Source organism: Neophocaena asiaeorientalis, unplaced genomic scaffold (assembly GCF_003031525.2).
Source record: "Neophocaena asiaeorientalis asiaeorientalis breed wild unplaced genomic scaffold, Neophocaena_asiaeorientalis_V1.1 scaffold43, whole genome shotgun sequence".
NCBI classification, from domain to species: Eukaryota; Metazoa; Chordata; class Mammalia; order Artiodactyla; family Phocoenidae; genus Neophocaena; species Neophocaena asiaeorientalis.
The window spans coordinates 4,467,079-4,483,143 of record NW_020173674.1 but is presented as its reverse complement, the minus strand read 5'-3'; the positions used below and the strand labels follow the sequence as shown (position 1 = coordinate 4,483,143).

At 54.8% G+C, this 16,065-nt stretch overlaps 1 protein-coding gene across 2 annotated transcripts; it reads right to left on the bottom strand.

Annotated features, from left to right (window-relative positions):
• Positions 1 to 4,067: 4,067 nt before the first annotated feature.
• Positions 4,068 to 16,058, bottom strand: MRPL21 (mitochondrial ribosomal protein L21). 2 transcript variants are annotated; one of them, XM_024748691.1, is made up of 7 exons: positions 15,918 to 16,058; positions 12,572 to 12,629; positions 10,268 to 10,353; positions 9,076 to 9,239; positions 7,311 to 7,363; positions 6,844 to 6,947; positions 4,068 to 4,184 (listed from the first exon to the last, which is right to left on the bottom strand). In XM_024748691.1, the coding sequence occupies exons 1-7, from the start codon at positions 16,015 to 16,017 to the stop codon at positions 4,120 to 4,122; spliced, it is 630 nt and encodes a 209-aa protein (XP_024604459.1). In that variant the 5' UTR covers positions 16,018 to 16,058; the 3' UTR covers positions 4,068 to 4,119. The 2 variants fall into 2 exon arrangements, with proteins under 2 accessions (XP_024604459.1, XP_024604458.1); XM_024748690.1 differs by lacking the exon at positions 4,068 to 4,184 and having other exon boundaries at positions 4,192 to 6,947.
• Between the last annotated feature and the right edge of the window lie 7 nt (positions 16,059 to 16,065).

The following is a 16,065-nucleotide window of genomic DNA, read 5'->3' as shown; positions in this document are numbered from 1 at the left end:
CCAGGACAACCTGATAACGACTCTGCCAGTCCTGAACTTCTATCAGGAGACTGGGGTAGGGCCGGACTCTATCTTGCAATTCTGTACTGCACGCCAAGGCCTGGAAGCATTGCCCGGGTTCCAAGGGGACGATGTGTCTCTGGTGGCCGCCCACGGGAGCAGAGGAAGAAGCAAGCCAGATGGCGTCTCCAGGGAGGTGAGCATTCCAGGTTCTGCATTTCCCCATCTCTGCCGCGGGGCCTCGCAGGAAGTGGGTCAAGGGGCACCCAGCCGCCAGGTGTGCCGCCCTTATCTCCGAGAACCAGGCCCTGCGGGTTTATGCCCTGACTCAGCAGAAGTGGCCCCAGGAGTCCGAGGCCCCAGGGGTGGGGAGATGTCGGGAGGAATCTGCCCTCCTGACAGCTGGGCTCACCTGCAGGAACCAGAGCAGCCCCACCGGCACTGTACAGCAATTTACATCTTTATTTAAAAAGGATTAAAAAAATTTTGGGGGGGCCATACTGCATGGCATGTGGGATGTTAGTTCCCCAACGAGGGATCGAACCTGTGTCCCCTGCAGTGGAAGCACCGAGTCTTAACCACTGGACCGCCAGGGAATTCCCAACTTACATCTTTAATGTTTGTAGAGCTCTGTCTGACTGTGGTCCTGCTGGACACCAAGGACTCCATCTTTTCTGTAAAGCTGCTGGACCAGCAGCCTCACCCAACGCCACTGGGCAGGCTCCACCGACCCTCCTCCCCAACTAGCCCGCATGCCCCCACGCCTGCGGCCCCGAGCACAGCCTGGGACCCACCCTGCAGACGGAAGGAGCCCCTTCAGCCCTCCCCTGGTCAGCAGCAGCGTGGAATTAGGGGTTGTGACAGAGACATTCGTGCATGCACCTGCATCCCTGCCGCGGGCCAGGTGTGGTCCTGGATGCTGCGTGTACATTAGTGAATAAAAGAGATACGTTCCCCCCTCCTGGAGCTAGTGGTGCAGTGGGGGAGGGAGGCAGAGGAGAAACCCGGGACAGAAAAATACACGTGTGCTGACACCAGGTAGAAGACGGGGAGCAGGGACAGTGACCTGGGGGGTGTACCTGCTGAGATGGGACAGCTCCACAGCCCCATCTGAGCTAGTGATACGTTTCAGTAGCAGCCAGCCCCCCTGGTTAATAACGGAGGTGACAGTCTGATCAAAGCCCTTGTGCCTGGCCCGGGGCTGTCCTGCATCCCATTGTCCCCTTTCACGCTCCCCCTACGTGCTCCACCCTATCTGTCTGGACCTACTAGGTTTTGGGGTGACAGCGGACTCAGGTCTCGGGCCACACCTGGCCCTGAGAGGGTTAGCCCTGCAGTCTGGTGGAGTGAACTGGGCGGGGGATGGAGGGGCAGCCTGAGCTCGGGAGCCGGGCGAGGCCAAGGTGGTGCCCGCTGGGCAGGGGTCTGGATTAATGGGGTGGGGGGGGCAGGGAGGCAAGCAGGTGCTTGGAGGCCAGGATGAAGGCCCCACTGCAGACGGAGCAGCAAAGTATTCCTGTGAAAAAGGGAACAGAGACACTGGCCTGGGAGGACCCAGCAGGCAGCGAGGTGACAGGCGGTGAGGGTGGTGTGGCTGGAGCCGCCTGCCAAGCCCAGGTGACCTGCAGCTGCAGTGTCCAGGCACCGGCCAAGAACAGTTGGGAGGGAACAGTCATCAACGACAGCCACAGGAATCCAATTTTTGCCTTTTTTTTTTCAGTCTACTGATGTGACTCATTAACCTAGTGGGTTTTTTCCCTATGTTTTAAAAGTTGTGGTGAAATATACGTAACACACAACTTACCAACTTAACCACTTTTAACTGACAATTCATCGGCATTAACGACATTGACCATGCTGTGCAACCATCACACTATCCACTTCCGGACTTTTTTATGACCTCAAGCAGAAACCCGGTGCCCAGGAAGTGAGAATTCAAGGGAGAATTCTGCTTCCCCTCCCCCAGCCCCTGATGACCTCTCACCTACTTTCTGTCTCTAGGAATCTGCCCATTTTGGGTACTTCACATGAGTAGAATCATACAATATTTGTCCTTTTGTGTCTGGCTTCTTTCACTCAGCACACTCCTCAAGGTCATCTGTGCTGTAGCAAGTGTCAGAATGCCATTCCTCTTTTTGGCCGTGGCGGCTTGCAGGATCCTAGTTCCCCAATCGGATCGAACCTGTGCCCCCTGCAGTGGAAGCGTGGAGCCCTGACCATTCCTTTCTTATTGCTGAATAAACACGTCCATTGTACGTGTAGACCACATTTGTTTATCCATCAGGATGGACACGAGCTATTTCTGCCTCCTGACTATTGTGAATGTTGCCTAGTCCAGTTTTTAAAAGGAGTAATCTTTCACCAGTTCCACACCGAGGTCAATGCTTTATGGGCACGTCACCAGTTTCCCAGTGCACGGTGGCTCTGCCTCTTTCTAGGATCACAGATGCTGACTCAGGCTGAGCAGTTGCTGTCGCCCAGAATCCTCACGGTGGTCCAGCGGGTGGGTACTAGTATCGCCCCCATTTGAGGGATGAGGAAGTTGAGGCCCAGGGACCAGATAACGTGCCCAAGGACTCCTTGGAGGGTGGGTGTGGGGTTCACACCGCGTCAGTCTGGATCCGGAGCCACCCGCCCCCTCCCCAACTACGTAAGCTGTGCGGTCTCACTACAGCAGACGACTTCAGAACCTGTTCTGTATTTCAAGCATATGGATGTGCATAAGATGAAGGATGTGATTCCCATCTTACCTGCACAGGTGTAAAGGACCACAGGAGTGGGCCCTAGGCCGGCCGAGAGGACCCGGAGAGAGCCAGGCCCCGGGATCCGGAGCCGTGGCTCTCAGCGCAGTCCGCACGAGCTACAGCGTGTGTGAAGTTATCACAGATCCTGACGCGGCGGTGTCAGAGGGAGAGCACCCACGCTCTGAGGTGGGCCCACCACCCCTGCCGCCCACCCCAGGGGCACTGCAGCCAGTAACCGGCGGCCGGAATGCAGAATCTCCGCATCCAGCAGGACGGCTGCCCCCTGCTGTACATGGAGGGCACTGCAGGAGGGGGAGAGTCCCCACGGCCTGGCCAGTCAGCATCCCCCAGCATCCCTGAGGGAGGCAGGGAGGAGAGGGGTAGGCCTCCTGGTGCAGTGCCGCCTGCCTCGCTCACTCCCCCGTCATGAGAGTCTGGAAGAAAGTATTAACTACAGTTTGATAAAGGATTTTATCGTGTCCCTTGAAAGCCCTAACTTTTCTCTTGGAGGAAGCCCGGCCTCCGTGAAGGACACAGAACCAGACACCTGGGCCTCCTGGGAGCCCCCCGCTCCCTACACTCGACTCCCACCTCCACGTCCTTCCATTTGCCCTCCAGCCCTGGCCAATCTGGTTCGGGATCCCTCCCTTGTCACAGGGGTCAGCTGCCGGCCTGACCCGCCCCAGACAGCAGCGCCCAGCCCTTCTGGGACAGGAGGCTGCCTTCAGGATCAGGTTCAAAACTGCTCCGGCCCTCTGCTCTGTCACTTCACATCCAGTTCCCAGCACGTGCTGCGCTGTCCCAGCTCTGCAGCCCCAGCGCCGCGCCCCGGCCTTGGACAGAGTGCCGCCCCTTCCCTGCTGGACCCAGCGGAGCAGAAGGACAAGGGCAGGGACTCTGCACCCAGATGCCTGGTTTGCATCTCAGCTTCTTGGAAAAGCAAATTACTAGAAACAGGTAGTTGGATTACCCGAGGGATGGGAATTTGCTCACGTCTTTGTACATCTTGCCCAGGAGTGGAATCCAGATCGTGTCTCTCCTGGCGTCAGCTCCTGGGCCCCGGCTGTGTCCCCCACGTCGCGCACCTGCCGTGCCCGGTGGAGGGCAGCCAGTAATATCAGTCTGTGTCTTACACGAGCATCCAGGCTCCAGCCCTGGGAGGCCACGCCTGTAATTCTTCCCGAATTCCTGGTTTCTCCAGCCAAGGGATACTATTCCTTACTAAGGATAAGTTCCCAGTCAGGGTGCTCAGCCTCAAACAATCCACGACAGGACCGAGCCTTTTACGGCAGAACTACCTACACCAGAACACAGAAACCTGGACTCCTCGGAAAATGGATTTATTTTTATATTTCTAGAAACATTAGCTGGATGATCAGCACAGACATGGAGCAATCCTGATGGTGTTTATCCGGAGGACGGTCTGAGGGCTCACGATAACTGCAAGACAGAGCAGGGCCCGGCATGAACACAGATCCGGATGCCGTCAACCAGCTACCGCGAGACCTAGCCGCCGCCCGCTCTTTCCTCGAGGGTCTGCCTTGCACCAGCACCGCCCCGCAGCCGGGCAGAACTGGCCACCCAGTGATGTCCCACAGGCTGTGGTTTTTGGTCATCACTGACCACCCGCCTCACCACTCGCTCCGTGAGCCCCGTCAGACCCCACAGGGGCTGCAACACCCCGGGGCCTGGAGGCCAGGGGCGCCCTTGCTGCGGGCCCCCAGCCTGGCCTCCCCCACGTGCCCAGAGACCCCTGCCCTGCATGGGTGGGGGCACCCCTTCTGGCTACGCTGAGGCTACTGGAGGTGGCGGAGGGTACAGCAGAGGCTCCCTACTGACCCAAATCTAGTAAAGCTGAAGCTACCGTCTCTGGTACGTTCCACCGTTTGTAACCGAGGATTGTGAGAGACATACATCGTCCCTCGTTATCTGCAGGGGATGGGTTCCAGGACCCCCGAGGACACCGGCATCCAAGGACGCTCAAGCCCCTTAATAAGATGGTCTAGTGTCTGCACGTAACCTACACACACCCTCCCGTATACTCTAAACCATCTCTAGGTCACATGGGAGGCCTAAAACACTGTAAACGCCATATGAACGGGTGTAAATACAACATATAATATAGATCCTATGTAAGTACTTGGTGAAGCAAATTCGAGTTTTGCTTTTTGGAACTCTCTGGAATTTTTTTTTCTTGCAAATTTTCTTTTTTTTTTTGGCCCTGCGGCACGCGGGCTCTTAGTTGTGGCATGTGGGATCTTAGTTCCCTGGCCAGGGATCAAACCTGCACCCCCTGCATTGGAAGCACGGAGTCAACCACTGGACCGCCAGGGAAGTCCCTCCTGCAAATGTTCAATCTGTGGCTGGTTGACTCTGCGAGTGTGGCAGACGGGGATACAGGGGGCCAAATGTACACCTCCTGAGACAAGATGCTGCAGCCTGTGGGTCCCGCCCCAAGGGGCTGTGACCTCCAGTGGAGGCCCCTGCAGGGACAGTTCTGTTCCCCCTTGTGGGTTTACTGGGAAATGGCAGGGGGCTCTGGATGGGAACAAAAGGTCGTGTGGGGTCAGGGAGATGGGGGAGACACAGCCCAGGCTGTGGAAAGCGGGCAGCAACGGCTAGGTGAGGGCCGAGGGGGATCCCTCCGTGAACCCTCGTCCCGGCCCTGCTCCGTGAGGCCGGGCAGGGAGAGCGGGGTCTCCTGCCCCCACTCAGGGCACAGGCTCCCCTCCTGTCCCTATGCTGAGCCACCAATTCCCACAAGTCACCACAAGGCCGCTGGATGCAGTGGCCTCTCCACTCCCGCTCACCAGGTCCTGCCTGCGCCCCTGGGGGAGGCCCCTGCTGTGAAGTCCCCCGCTCAGGTGCCAGCCCTTCCCGCCACCGCTTCCTCCCTTCCCGGCTGAGGTTCTATCCACCCCACGTGCTGCACCTGCCAGAATCCGCGGCAAGTCCACACAGGGGTGCTGCTTCTTCACCTCTCCGACCTCTGACCTCACCCCTTCCCGCCTCCATCCCCTCCCCCCTCCCAGCAGACCCACCTTGGTGACGCCCATTGTTGCTGGCCCTTTAAATCAGGGGCACCACATGCGCCTGGACGCCCCTTCGGCCGGGGGACAGGACGGAGGGGCCTCGTGTCCCTGGTCTCTCAGCCCCTGTGCTCGAGCCCACCCTGCCCACTCCATCCCACCAGCATCCAGATGCCCTGGCCCTCCAGGGGCCACCCCGCCTGCCGCCTCCCCAGGGAAACCTCTCCAGACCTTCTCTCCCAGGACTGCCTTCCTTCGGGCTCCAGACGGGCCTCCCTCCTCCCCCAAAGCCTGTTTCACTCCTTCAAACAAACCAGCCCCACCGCCGCCCCCTGGCTCAGTCGACCTCGCACCCTTCCGGCCACCACCCCTTCTCTTTAACCAGCTTCTGACGATGCTGTCCCCACCTGCCTCTGCTTCACGGAACAAACATGCACGGACGCCCGAAGCATTACGGTGAGATGAAGTCTGACGAGCCGCCCCCAGGAATCGGAACACAGGACACACGATCCCTCTGCGTTTGTGACTCCTTCCTTCCCCGCCCCTCCAGAGGCAGCCACACCCGTGATTCTGCGCATACCGTTCTTCCTTTAAAAACGTGCCATTGTTATGTGTGTGCGCAATGCGTGCGGGCACGAGTGAGTGCCCAGCAGCGGGAGGCTGAGCTCCGCCCGCCTCCGGGCTTCACGACTCGGCCTCAGCCTCACATAGTCTAAGAGCGTCCCTGCGTGTGGAGGCAGGCCATCCACTGCACTGGACAACATCCCACTGAGGGAATCTCCGTTGCTCGTCCACTCCCCGTGGCGGACACGTGACCTGCTTCTGGGTTGTCCGGCAAGAACCCAGCTGCCAGGGCCGCGCCCTCCACAAGCCCCCGGAGTGGTTAACGACTGCTACCCGCCCCTCCCCGGCAGAGCCAGGACGCGGGCAGAGCTCTCACTGGCCTCTGGGCTGCTGCACCCACAAAAGTGCCTGGCAGAGGGCAGGGCCCCGTCCAACCTGGCCCAGCACAGGACGCGGGGCAACACCCAGAGGACGGGAACGCAGCAGCCACGCTTTCTCCAACTTACTTCTTTTCCTTTTGTAGTTTTTCCTTTTCTTGAATCTCATATTGATTTTTGGCCACGATTCTGTCTTTTCAATGACTGTGGCTTCTACTTGAACAAGATCCTTTCTGGAAGAGAGGAAAACGAACAGTAGTGTACCTTCCTGGTTATTTTTCAGTTTTACTAGTGCTTTACGTGAGAACATCTAAATAAAGTTTAACTTCCTTTTCTGCCGGTTATCAACGTCGTACGCCCTCCCTGCAGGCGCTGCGCAAACTATCAAAAAGCACAACAAAGAACAGTGTCGCCCCACAGCCAGTCTTAAAGGGCCAAAATGCAGTGACAGGTCAACGATTTGTCCTGGATGCTCTGTACGCGGGACACTACACACCCACGGGGAGAAGCGTAAGCGTGGTGAGCTTGGCGGTTGCAGCGGGTGCGACGGGAGCCCCTCTGCCCAGCCTCCCCGCCGGCATCTGAGAGCACGTTACCCGAGGAGGGGTCTGCCGAGCAGCGTGAAGTCGTCGGCCCCAACCAGCAGGACCTGGAATCAAACAGGCGTGTTACCAGCAAATAACACTAAGCCCCTAGAACAGGCAGTCGCCCGAGCACACTGGAAAGGAAGCAAGGTGTCGGTTCCCTGAAACCAAAACGTGGGCTTCCTCTGCTATCTAACTAGCCACTCCCTCAACCCGGGACAGAGCGGGCGCCAGCTGGCGGCGTGGCTGTGTGTGCAGGGGCGCCCCGCTGCCTGCGGACACGCCCGCGCTGTCAGACCCGGACACGTGGAACTCGGTCATCCGGGTGAGCAGGTAACCTCCTATGGCAACAGTGGCTTTTAAAATACAACAACTTTTTATTGAAGTATAATACATACGGGGAAAAAATGCACAAACCAGACTGTGGTGTCTTTTATGCAGTTCACAGTCCTGCTGATACTGCCAAGATTGAGGTTCAAGGTATTCTTTTAATGACGGCCAGGCAGCCTCTCTCACTGGAGGGAAACTGTGACGCTAAGTGTGGCCTCAGATGAAGACAGCTCTGTGACCCAAGTGCAGTGGGGTTCTCATTAGACATTGGGAGGGAGACCTGGGAAACCAGGGAGACCTGGTTTCATGTCTGAAATTCTCCTGATGAGAAAAAAACTCGATTGCATTAAGCTTAAATGTCTAAAGACAAAGCCTATTTTATAATAACATCAATGGGCTATGTGTGTTAGGTGACGACAAATAATGAAATCTTGCTTGACTCACTCTCAGCCCGACACGTTCTCTATTGCTGGGCTTCCTACGTTATGAAAAACCACCTGCATTAGGTGGAGCTTCCTATGTTTTTGTGAACGTGAAATGTTTCAAAATAATGTCTTTTTAGAGATCCTCACAAAAACACTCCAGAAGTCTCTTATTTTAGATGTAAAACGTAAATGCACTCTTGTTCGTGAGCTCATGACACAACCACGGGGGTCACCAAGGAGAAGGGGCTGTGCTGGCTGCTGGCGTCCACACAGCGCCCTGGTTCAGCCTGAGCCGTGGTCCTGCTCGGATCACAGGCTGTGGGAAGACCGTCTGAGAAAGGAGAGTTTAATGCTCCCCTGGGTGTAAATATGCAAAGAATCTACAATCACAAAGGAAGGAGTTTTAAATTATAAAGAAAACCATATGTCATATCACATCACACCAATGGTTAACCACGTCCTAAAAAAGTGATCCGGTACAGAAATCTCATATTTTATCTACAGTTTTATGAACAGAAGTAGAATAAGCAAAACCCAAATAGGCCCCCGAACACAAGCAGAGGGCAGAGGCACTTGGCTAAACATGTAGGACACACCACGCGGCAGTTCAGGAGGGCTGGAAGACGACCAGCGCCCTGCGAGGTGCCTCTAAACCGTGCTCGCTGTTCAGCACGGCGGCATCTGTCACGCCTAACGTCAGGGGAGTGTTCGAGCCGAAACGGAACATTTTCTCTTCATAAATCCGGGCCTGAGAACTCTTTACATCCCTAACTGGGATTTTCACTGCACCTGTCATCAGATATTTTCCTCTAAGAATCCACTAAGGAGACGTGAGACAAACCCTTCTCTGACGTGAGACAGACACAGGCGTCCCCTTAGAGAAACGTGCTGGTCGGCTCCCTGTAAGGAGGGGCCTTACCGAGTCGGGCCGCCCTCGGGGAGCAGCTCTGCCCACACCCCCCTGACCCCACCGTGCCCACTGGCCGGCCTGCCACGTCCCCAGAGCTGACTCACAGTCTCACCTTCTCCAGCCGGATCCTCTCTCCACACGAAACGTCTAACTTGTTTTCAATTAAAATCAGGTCTTCAGAGGTCACCTTCCACTGGTGGCTGGCAAAGTGCACCACTGCGAAGAGCCTGCCGTACTGGCCCCGGGCGATCAGCTCGTTCACCTTCTCCACGACCTCTGTGGGGAGAAGGGCGGTCAGGGTCACAGCTACACCCTCACCCGGGTGACTGCTGCCCCGCCGCAGGCCAGGGTGAGCCGCCGCTCCCAGGAGCTGGCACTGGGGCACGCGGGGCACACGGGGCTCTTACAGACGATCGTGCCCCGACGGCACAGAAGCCCCCATCCCCCTGCCATCCTCCCGCCTGAGCGCTTGGCGCGCCTGGCTTGGTTTCTCTGACCCTGCGGTGGAGAAACCCTCACCTGGTTTCATTCCCAGTCGTTATTAACAACGAGCCAGCAGCCTGGCAAAGTGAGAGGAGAGGGCTTCTTGCAAACAAGGAAAACCTAGAATTATACCCTCATGGCGCTGGATGCTACCTGCTCGCGTTCGCCCACACCCAGTCCCCGCTCCCACGGTCACCACCTCGTCTTAGGCCCGGCCCTCCCGGCCTCGCCTGGGGCTGGGCGCAGGGCTCAGCGTCTGCCCTGGAAACCGAGTCAAGCCCTCGGCTGCGCCTGGCCAAGAGGGCGGAACCTCGCCTGCAGTTGTACTTTTCGAGCACAGCATCCGAAATAGCATTTAACAACTGGAAGATTCCACGTGTTACTATGGACTTCCAGCTTTTGGAAACTGAGGACCTTGCACTCGTCCCGGTGCTGGGCGTGGTGGCCTCACTGCCCTCCTGGCGACACGCATCCTGTGTGACATGCCTCCTGACACCCTGATGGCCTCTCGAACACCTGGGCTGGGGCCGGCACGTCGTTCTTCTTCCCTGAACTCCCGTTTCTACCGACAGCGGGGAGACAGAGCTGGGCCCTGGCCCTCGCGCCACCCGCATTACCTGCCTGCAACTCGGCTGGTGCCTTGGTGCCCTAGGAGGACTGGCTCAACGAATGAGCGCTTTGAGCTCTGGTGTTGAGCGAACCTGAGCTTTCACGCTGCGCCGTGTCTCGGGCACCTGGAAACGTGAAGTCCTTGTTCTGTGGCCAGGAGGCCCCCTGTGGTGGAAGCAGGGGCGCCACCCCCTAGCTTCTGCCTCTCTTACCTGCGTGGTGTCTGGCCTCCTCGACGGGGTCTGGCACAACAACTTCTGGCCAAGGTGGTGAACTCAGTGACGTTTTAGGAACGTATCTGTAAAAATATTTTACAGACGTGGGTCACACACACGTGAAAAGACGGTTCAAGATGTGTGAGAAATGACTGCGCTCAGCACACTAGGAAGGGCAGGGATCCGGCACGTCTCTGATGCTTGTGTGGCTGGCGGGACAGCTGCCCCCGCAGTTGTAGGAGAGCAAAACCTGCCCGCCCCAAAATGTCTCTTAGGCGTGCAGATTACTTCAAGCGTAAAACAATCAAGGCCCAAAAGACGCAGGAAGAAACTTTGGCAGGAGGCAGGCAGGCCTGGGTCTGCGCGCAGCTTCCTGAAACACTCGAGATGGAGGGCCTGTCCTGGGACACAGCATCACCAGAGACGGCTGCGAGGAACACAGGGGCCCAGACATCTGAGGCCGCTCCTGTCCCACTGTCTCCGCAGGCCCAGCAAACATTTATTCACCAAACATCTGCTTTTCCACCTCCACGTGAATTGCCTTCGTCCCCTCTGAAGTCTCAAACCCCTGCCCTCAACATCGTCTTTTCTTTAGCTGAAGGTGCTACTTAAGGTGAGGGCTTCTGCCATTTGCGCGAGTGGCTCATTTCTCCTGGATCTCTCCTGTGTGTACAGGTTATTAAACTTTGGTTTGATTTTTCTCCTGTTAACCTGTCTCATGCCAATTTAACTCTTAGACCAGCCAGAAGATCCCAGAAAACTGGGGACCCTGCCGCTTCCAGCTCACTGTTCGCTCACTGTGAAGTGAGCGAACGCCCTCTCTGCCGGAGTCAACTGGCCCCCAAATGAAGCTGTGCACTCCTGTCACGCATCGTGTCTGAGCAGCCCCGGGCGGCCCGGCAGCAGCCAGCCGAGGACCGAGGGACAAACCTGGAACGGGACTGGGGGCAGCAGTGGCCACTCACGGCGGTCACAGGAGAAGTCAGCCGAGTTCATGAAAGCACCCTTTAGGGTTTCTGCCTCCACCCTCACCCAGGGTGCCCACTGCTCCTTTAGGGAAACGCCAGGCCCTGCGTCCCCCCTGCTGAGAATCTCCGCGGCAGGGGCGCAGGCGGCTGCACTGAGAGCTTGCTACGTGCCAGGCGCTCTCCTCTTTTGTTTTTCTGATTTTTGTACTGAAGTATAGTTGATTTACAATGTTCATTTCTGCTGTACAGCATAGCGATAGTTATACACATACATTCTTTTTTATATTCTTTTCTGTCATGGTTTATCTCAGGACATTGAATATAGTTCCCTGTGCTCTCCAGCAGGACCCTGTCCTTTATCCATTCTATGTATAACACTTTGTATCTGTTAATCACAAATGCCCAATCCATCCCTTCCCCATGGCAACCACAAGTCCTTCTAAGCTCTTTTTTGTTAAAAAATTTATTTTATTTTTGGCTGCATTGGGTCTTCATTGCTGCACGCGGGCTTTCTCTAGTTGCGGCGAGTGGGGGCTGCTCTTCGTTGCGGTGCACGGGCTTCTCATCGCGGTGGCTTCTCTTGTTGCGGAGCACGGGCTCTAGGCATGTGGGCTTCAGTAGTTGTGGCTCGCAGGCTCTAGAGCGCAGGCTCAGCAGTTGTGGTGCACGGGCTTAGTTGCTCCGCGGCATGTGGGATCTTCCCGGACCAGGGATTGAACCCGTGTCCCTTGCATTGGCAGGCGGATTCTTAACCACTGCGCCAGCAGGGAAGCTCCCTTCTAAGCTCTTTAAATGCAGAAATTCACTCGACTCTCACGAAAACCCACAGAGATGGAGACTAATATTGCTTCCATTTTGCCGAAGAGGAACGAAGCTCAGAGTGCGTGACCCTGCTCAGGGACTCGGGCTGACAGGGCAGGGCAGGGACGGGACCCTGTGTATTCCTACCTATGATTTTGTCAAGTTTACCTTCTGTAGATTATATTAATTTTATGTTTTTTCTTTAACACTGAACATGCTCTTTTAAATTACGTAAGGTCCTCCTAGAGATTCTGACACAACTATCCCATGATTCGACCTTCCCAGTTGGAAAGAAATCCCCAATTAGGAGTTAAAAGCTTTTGCCTAGAAAGACACAGCCGTGCAAGGCCCAGAACACCTTTGTCTTTGGGTGCTTGAGGTTCTGTCTGTATTTCTATATGTCAAGGGTCTGAGAAAAATACTGTCAAAAAAGTTAAAAGAAAACTAAATATTCTTGAAAACCCAAATGTTCGAAGTTCTGACTTTAGAAAGGAAAGGAAGAGAGTCACCAAAACCCACATTTTGATATTACCCTTGTGGAAATGAAGCGCTCTGCGAACTGAACCTTCGAGAAGCAGACCACAGGGAAGCTGAGGGAATAAAGAAACACGCGTAGTTACTGACACGAAACGCAAGCCGCCCTTTACGACGCTCAGTGCCAGTGCCGCTATTGCGACTGGCACGCGATTTAAACCACCGCATCACGACATGTCTACAGAAAAACCTAGGCCAACAAAACTAAAAGAACATCACTTACAGTCACTGGCTATTACCATAAGCGTCAGGGTGTGTTTGTCACACCATTGAAAAGGGCCTAAAATCAAATCACCTACCTGCTAACCCATTCCTTGACCACAAGTGCCCACTAAGTTCAGGCCCTGTTCGGTACCCCAGTGTGGGAGCGGCCTCCAGCACGCCCCGACGAGCCCACCTCCTGGTGTTCTCACCCCTGTGTTGTCCCCCGACAGGGCGCTGGTTTCTGTGACCAACAGCACGTGGCAGAAGTGACAGGACAGCACTTCCGAGAGTAAGTTATAGAAGGGCAGCTGCTGTCCTGGGTGTCCTCTCTCATCTCTGCTGCAGGGTGGCTGTGCTGTGAGCAGTCCCTGGAGGGGCCTCCTGCCAGCAGCCCAGGGAGGGAGCTGGAAAGCAGATTCTGCAGCCCCAGCTGACAGCCTGACTTGAATCTAATGAGAGACTGGGAGCCAGAAGCACCCGCTAAGCTGCTGCTGGACCCTGGCCGTCAGCGATGGATAATACATGTTAGGTACCTTAGGCTGCTGGATTTGGGGGCAATCTGGGACATAGCAGTAGATAACTAATGCACAGACAAAGGTACCCACAGCCTACTGAGAAGGACTCAGAAATAAAACGGCTGGTGCTTAAGTGCAAAAAGCAGAGGACAGGTTTCTCAATAACTACTGTTGGTTTTATTTTTTCAATTGAGCTCTAATTTATAAACCATAAAATTCACTCTTTTAAAGCTCACTCATTAGCGGTTGTTCCCAATTCTTGGTCTCCTGGGCTGGTTTCTCTTCCCCTCTGCCATCTTGGTGCGCTTGTGGTTTAGACATTGGATCTTACCTCTTCTTTACCTATAGCCGTTCCTCTGGTGATTGCATGAATTTAAATGTCACTTATACACTGATGACTCCCAAGTTTACACCTGCAGCCTGTCAGACATGACAAACACCTGTCTCTTTGTCATCGTCACCTGCATGTCTAACAGGCGTCTCAGAACCTAACAAAGGCTCCTGATCTGCCCCTCATGCCTGCTTCTCCCGCACCCCTCCCCATCTCACGTAATGGTGACTCCATCTTTCTAGCTGCTCAGGCCCCAAATCTCAGTCATTTATGACCCTTCTCTCTCCCACCCCTCAGCCAACCTATCAGCAAGTCCCCTTGCCTCTCTTTGAGAGATCCAGGCTCTGACCACTTCAATCACCCAAGCCTGCATTATTACTAACACCCTGCTCTCGCCCTAGCCTCCCTTCTCTGCACAGCAGCTAGAGGGATCCTGTTAAAACTGAGGTCAGATCGTGTCACTACTTTGCAAAACTCTACAAGAGCACCCCATTTCACTCAGAGAGAAAGCCGAAGTCCTTACAGCGGCCGACAGGGCAGTGGGCAGTGCGGTTCCATCTGTCTCTCTGAGCCCATGCCTCACGAGCTTCCCCTTGTTCACTGCACACCTGCCATTCTGGCCTCCTGGCTATTCCGGGAAGACACCAAGTGCAAGGGCCAATGCCTGACCGCTCTTGCCCTGGACGCTCCCCCACCCCACGTGGCCCCCAGGCTAATTCTCTATTTCCTTTGGGTCTCCACTCCAATACCGTCTCAGTAGAGAGGCCTTCCCCACCCATCCTATTTAAAATTGAACTCTTTCTTCCCAACTCGGGCTTTATTTTTCTCCATGAGTCTTAACAGCTTCGAACATACTATGTAATTTGCTTCTTCTTAAAAATTTGCCTGTCTCTCTGCACGACCCTTCCCCCTGCGTCAGAATGCTAGCTCTATAAAAGCAGGGATTATTGTTTTATGTTTATAACTGATGTATTCGCTATTCTGTACCAGTGTTTGACTTGTGATAGGTGCTCGATAAATTGTGAATATACGAATAAATGAATGACATCTACTCTGCTAAGCCATCAAATGAGGCCCCTGTGGAATACTCCATGATTGGGAACTTGTGATTGGCCTCTCTTGAGAGCCATCCCACCGTTGAAAGCTCACAAAGTTTCTGCACCTGATCTGCTTCCCTTGCCTCTGGTCTTAGCTTAGCAGTGACCCCCCTGGGAACAAATGGTGCCCCAGGATCATCCTTTAGATCCCTAAGGATCGTGCCAGTGTCCACCCTGTTTCCTTCACTCACTCTTCAAGGTCCTGCCTGTTTACCATTTTGGTCACCCTCTCTTTACTCAGTTCACTTCATCTGTGCTTCTCTCTGAAAACACTGGGTCTGGAATGGAACACAGCATTCTAGAGGTGGTTTTATATTGGTAGAATGCTGTAAGTCCCATTGCTTTTGTAAAAACTTCCCTGCCTGCTTAAACCCAAGTTTTATTATGGAAAATGACAAGCATACAAAAGTAAAGAGAATAGCGAGTCCTCCTGTATCTCTCCCCAGACTCAACAGTTATCAACTCTTGGCCAAGCTTGATTCATTCACAGTGCCTCTGGCCCAACTCTGTGATTAAAGCAACTGTCAGTGTATTTCTATGAAAGATAAAGATTCTTTACGAAAACACAACCACAACATCATCATCACACCTAAAAAAGGGAATGATTATTTATTGTCAATTCAGACCCAATTCTAAAACATACATAAACATTCCCTCACACAGATACACACTCCAACCGTTTCAGACAGAAGTTTATAGTGTTTCTGACAAACATAATCTTTTTGAGCCTCATGACAACCCAGTGCCTAAAATATAGCTGTCGCTTTTGCTGGATTGGCTACCATTAGGCAAGGACATTCATCACCATTTTCCAGATGAGGACGGTGAGGCTCAGAGAGTGGCTCGCAGCCTGCGGGTGATGGTTAAAGCACAGGCCTGGGAGCCGGACCGAGCTGTCTGATTCAGTCCTCTCCCACTTCCCTGCTGTGTGACCGTAAGCAAGTTACCTAACCACTCTGAGCCTCAGTTTGTTACCCCGGTCAAATACAGTCTATATGGAAGTTGGGGAGCCTTCATCAGTATTTAAGCTACTAACTAAAGGAACCAGGATCTGAACCTAGGTTTCCCCAACTCTAAAGTCCGCGTTGTAATCACCGCATCAAAAAAAGCGATTAACATCGGTCGGACACAGACACACATGTGGCGGGACGGCAGGGCGCCCCACTTCCTCTCTTCACCCCGCGGCCAAGGTCTCACCCTCTCCGGGCCCCGACGCTCTCAGGACACTGCGGCTGCATGCAGACACCAGCCGCCCGAAAGTAACCGGCAGGGCCGAGGCCGCCAGAGCCGCCGCCATCTTCCCGCAGCCTAGACCGACACCGGAAGCGGAAGAGGCGCGAACCTG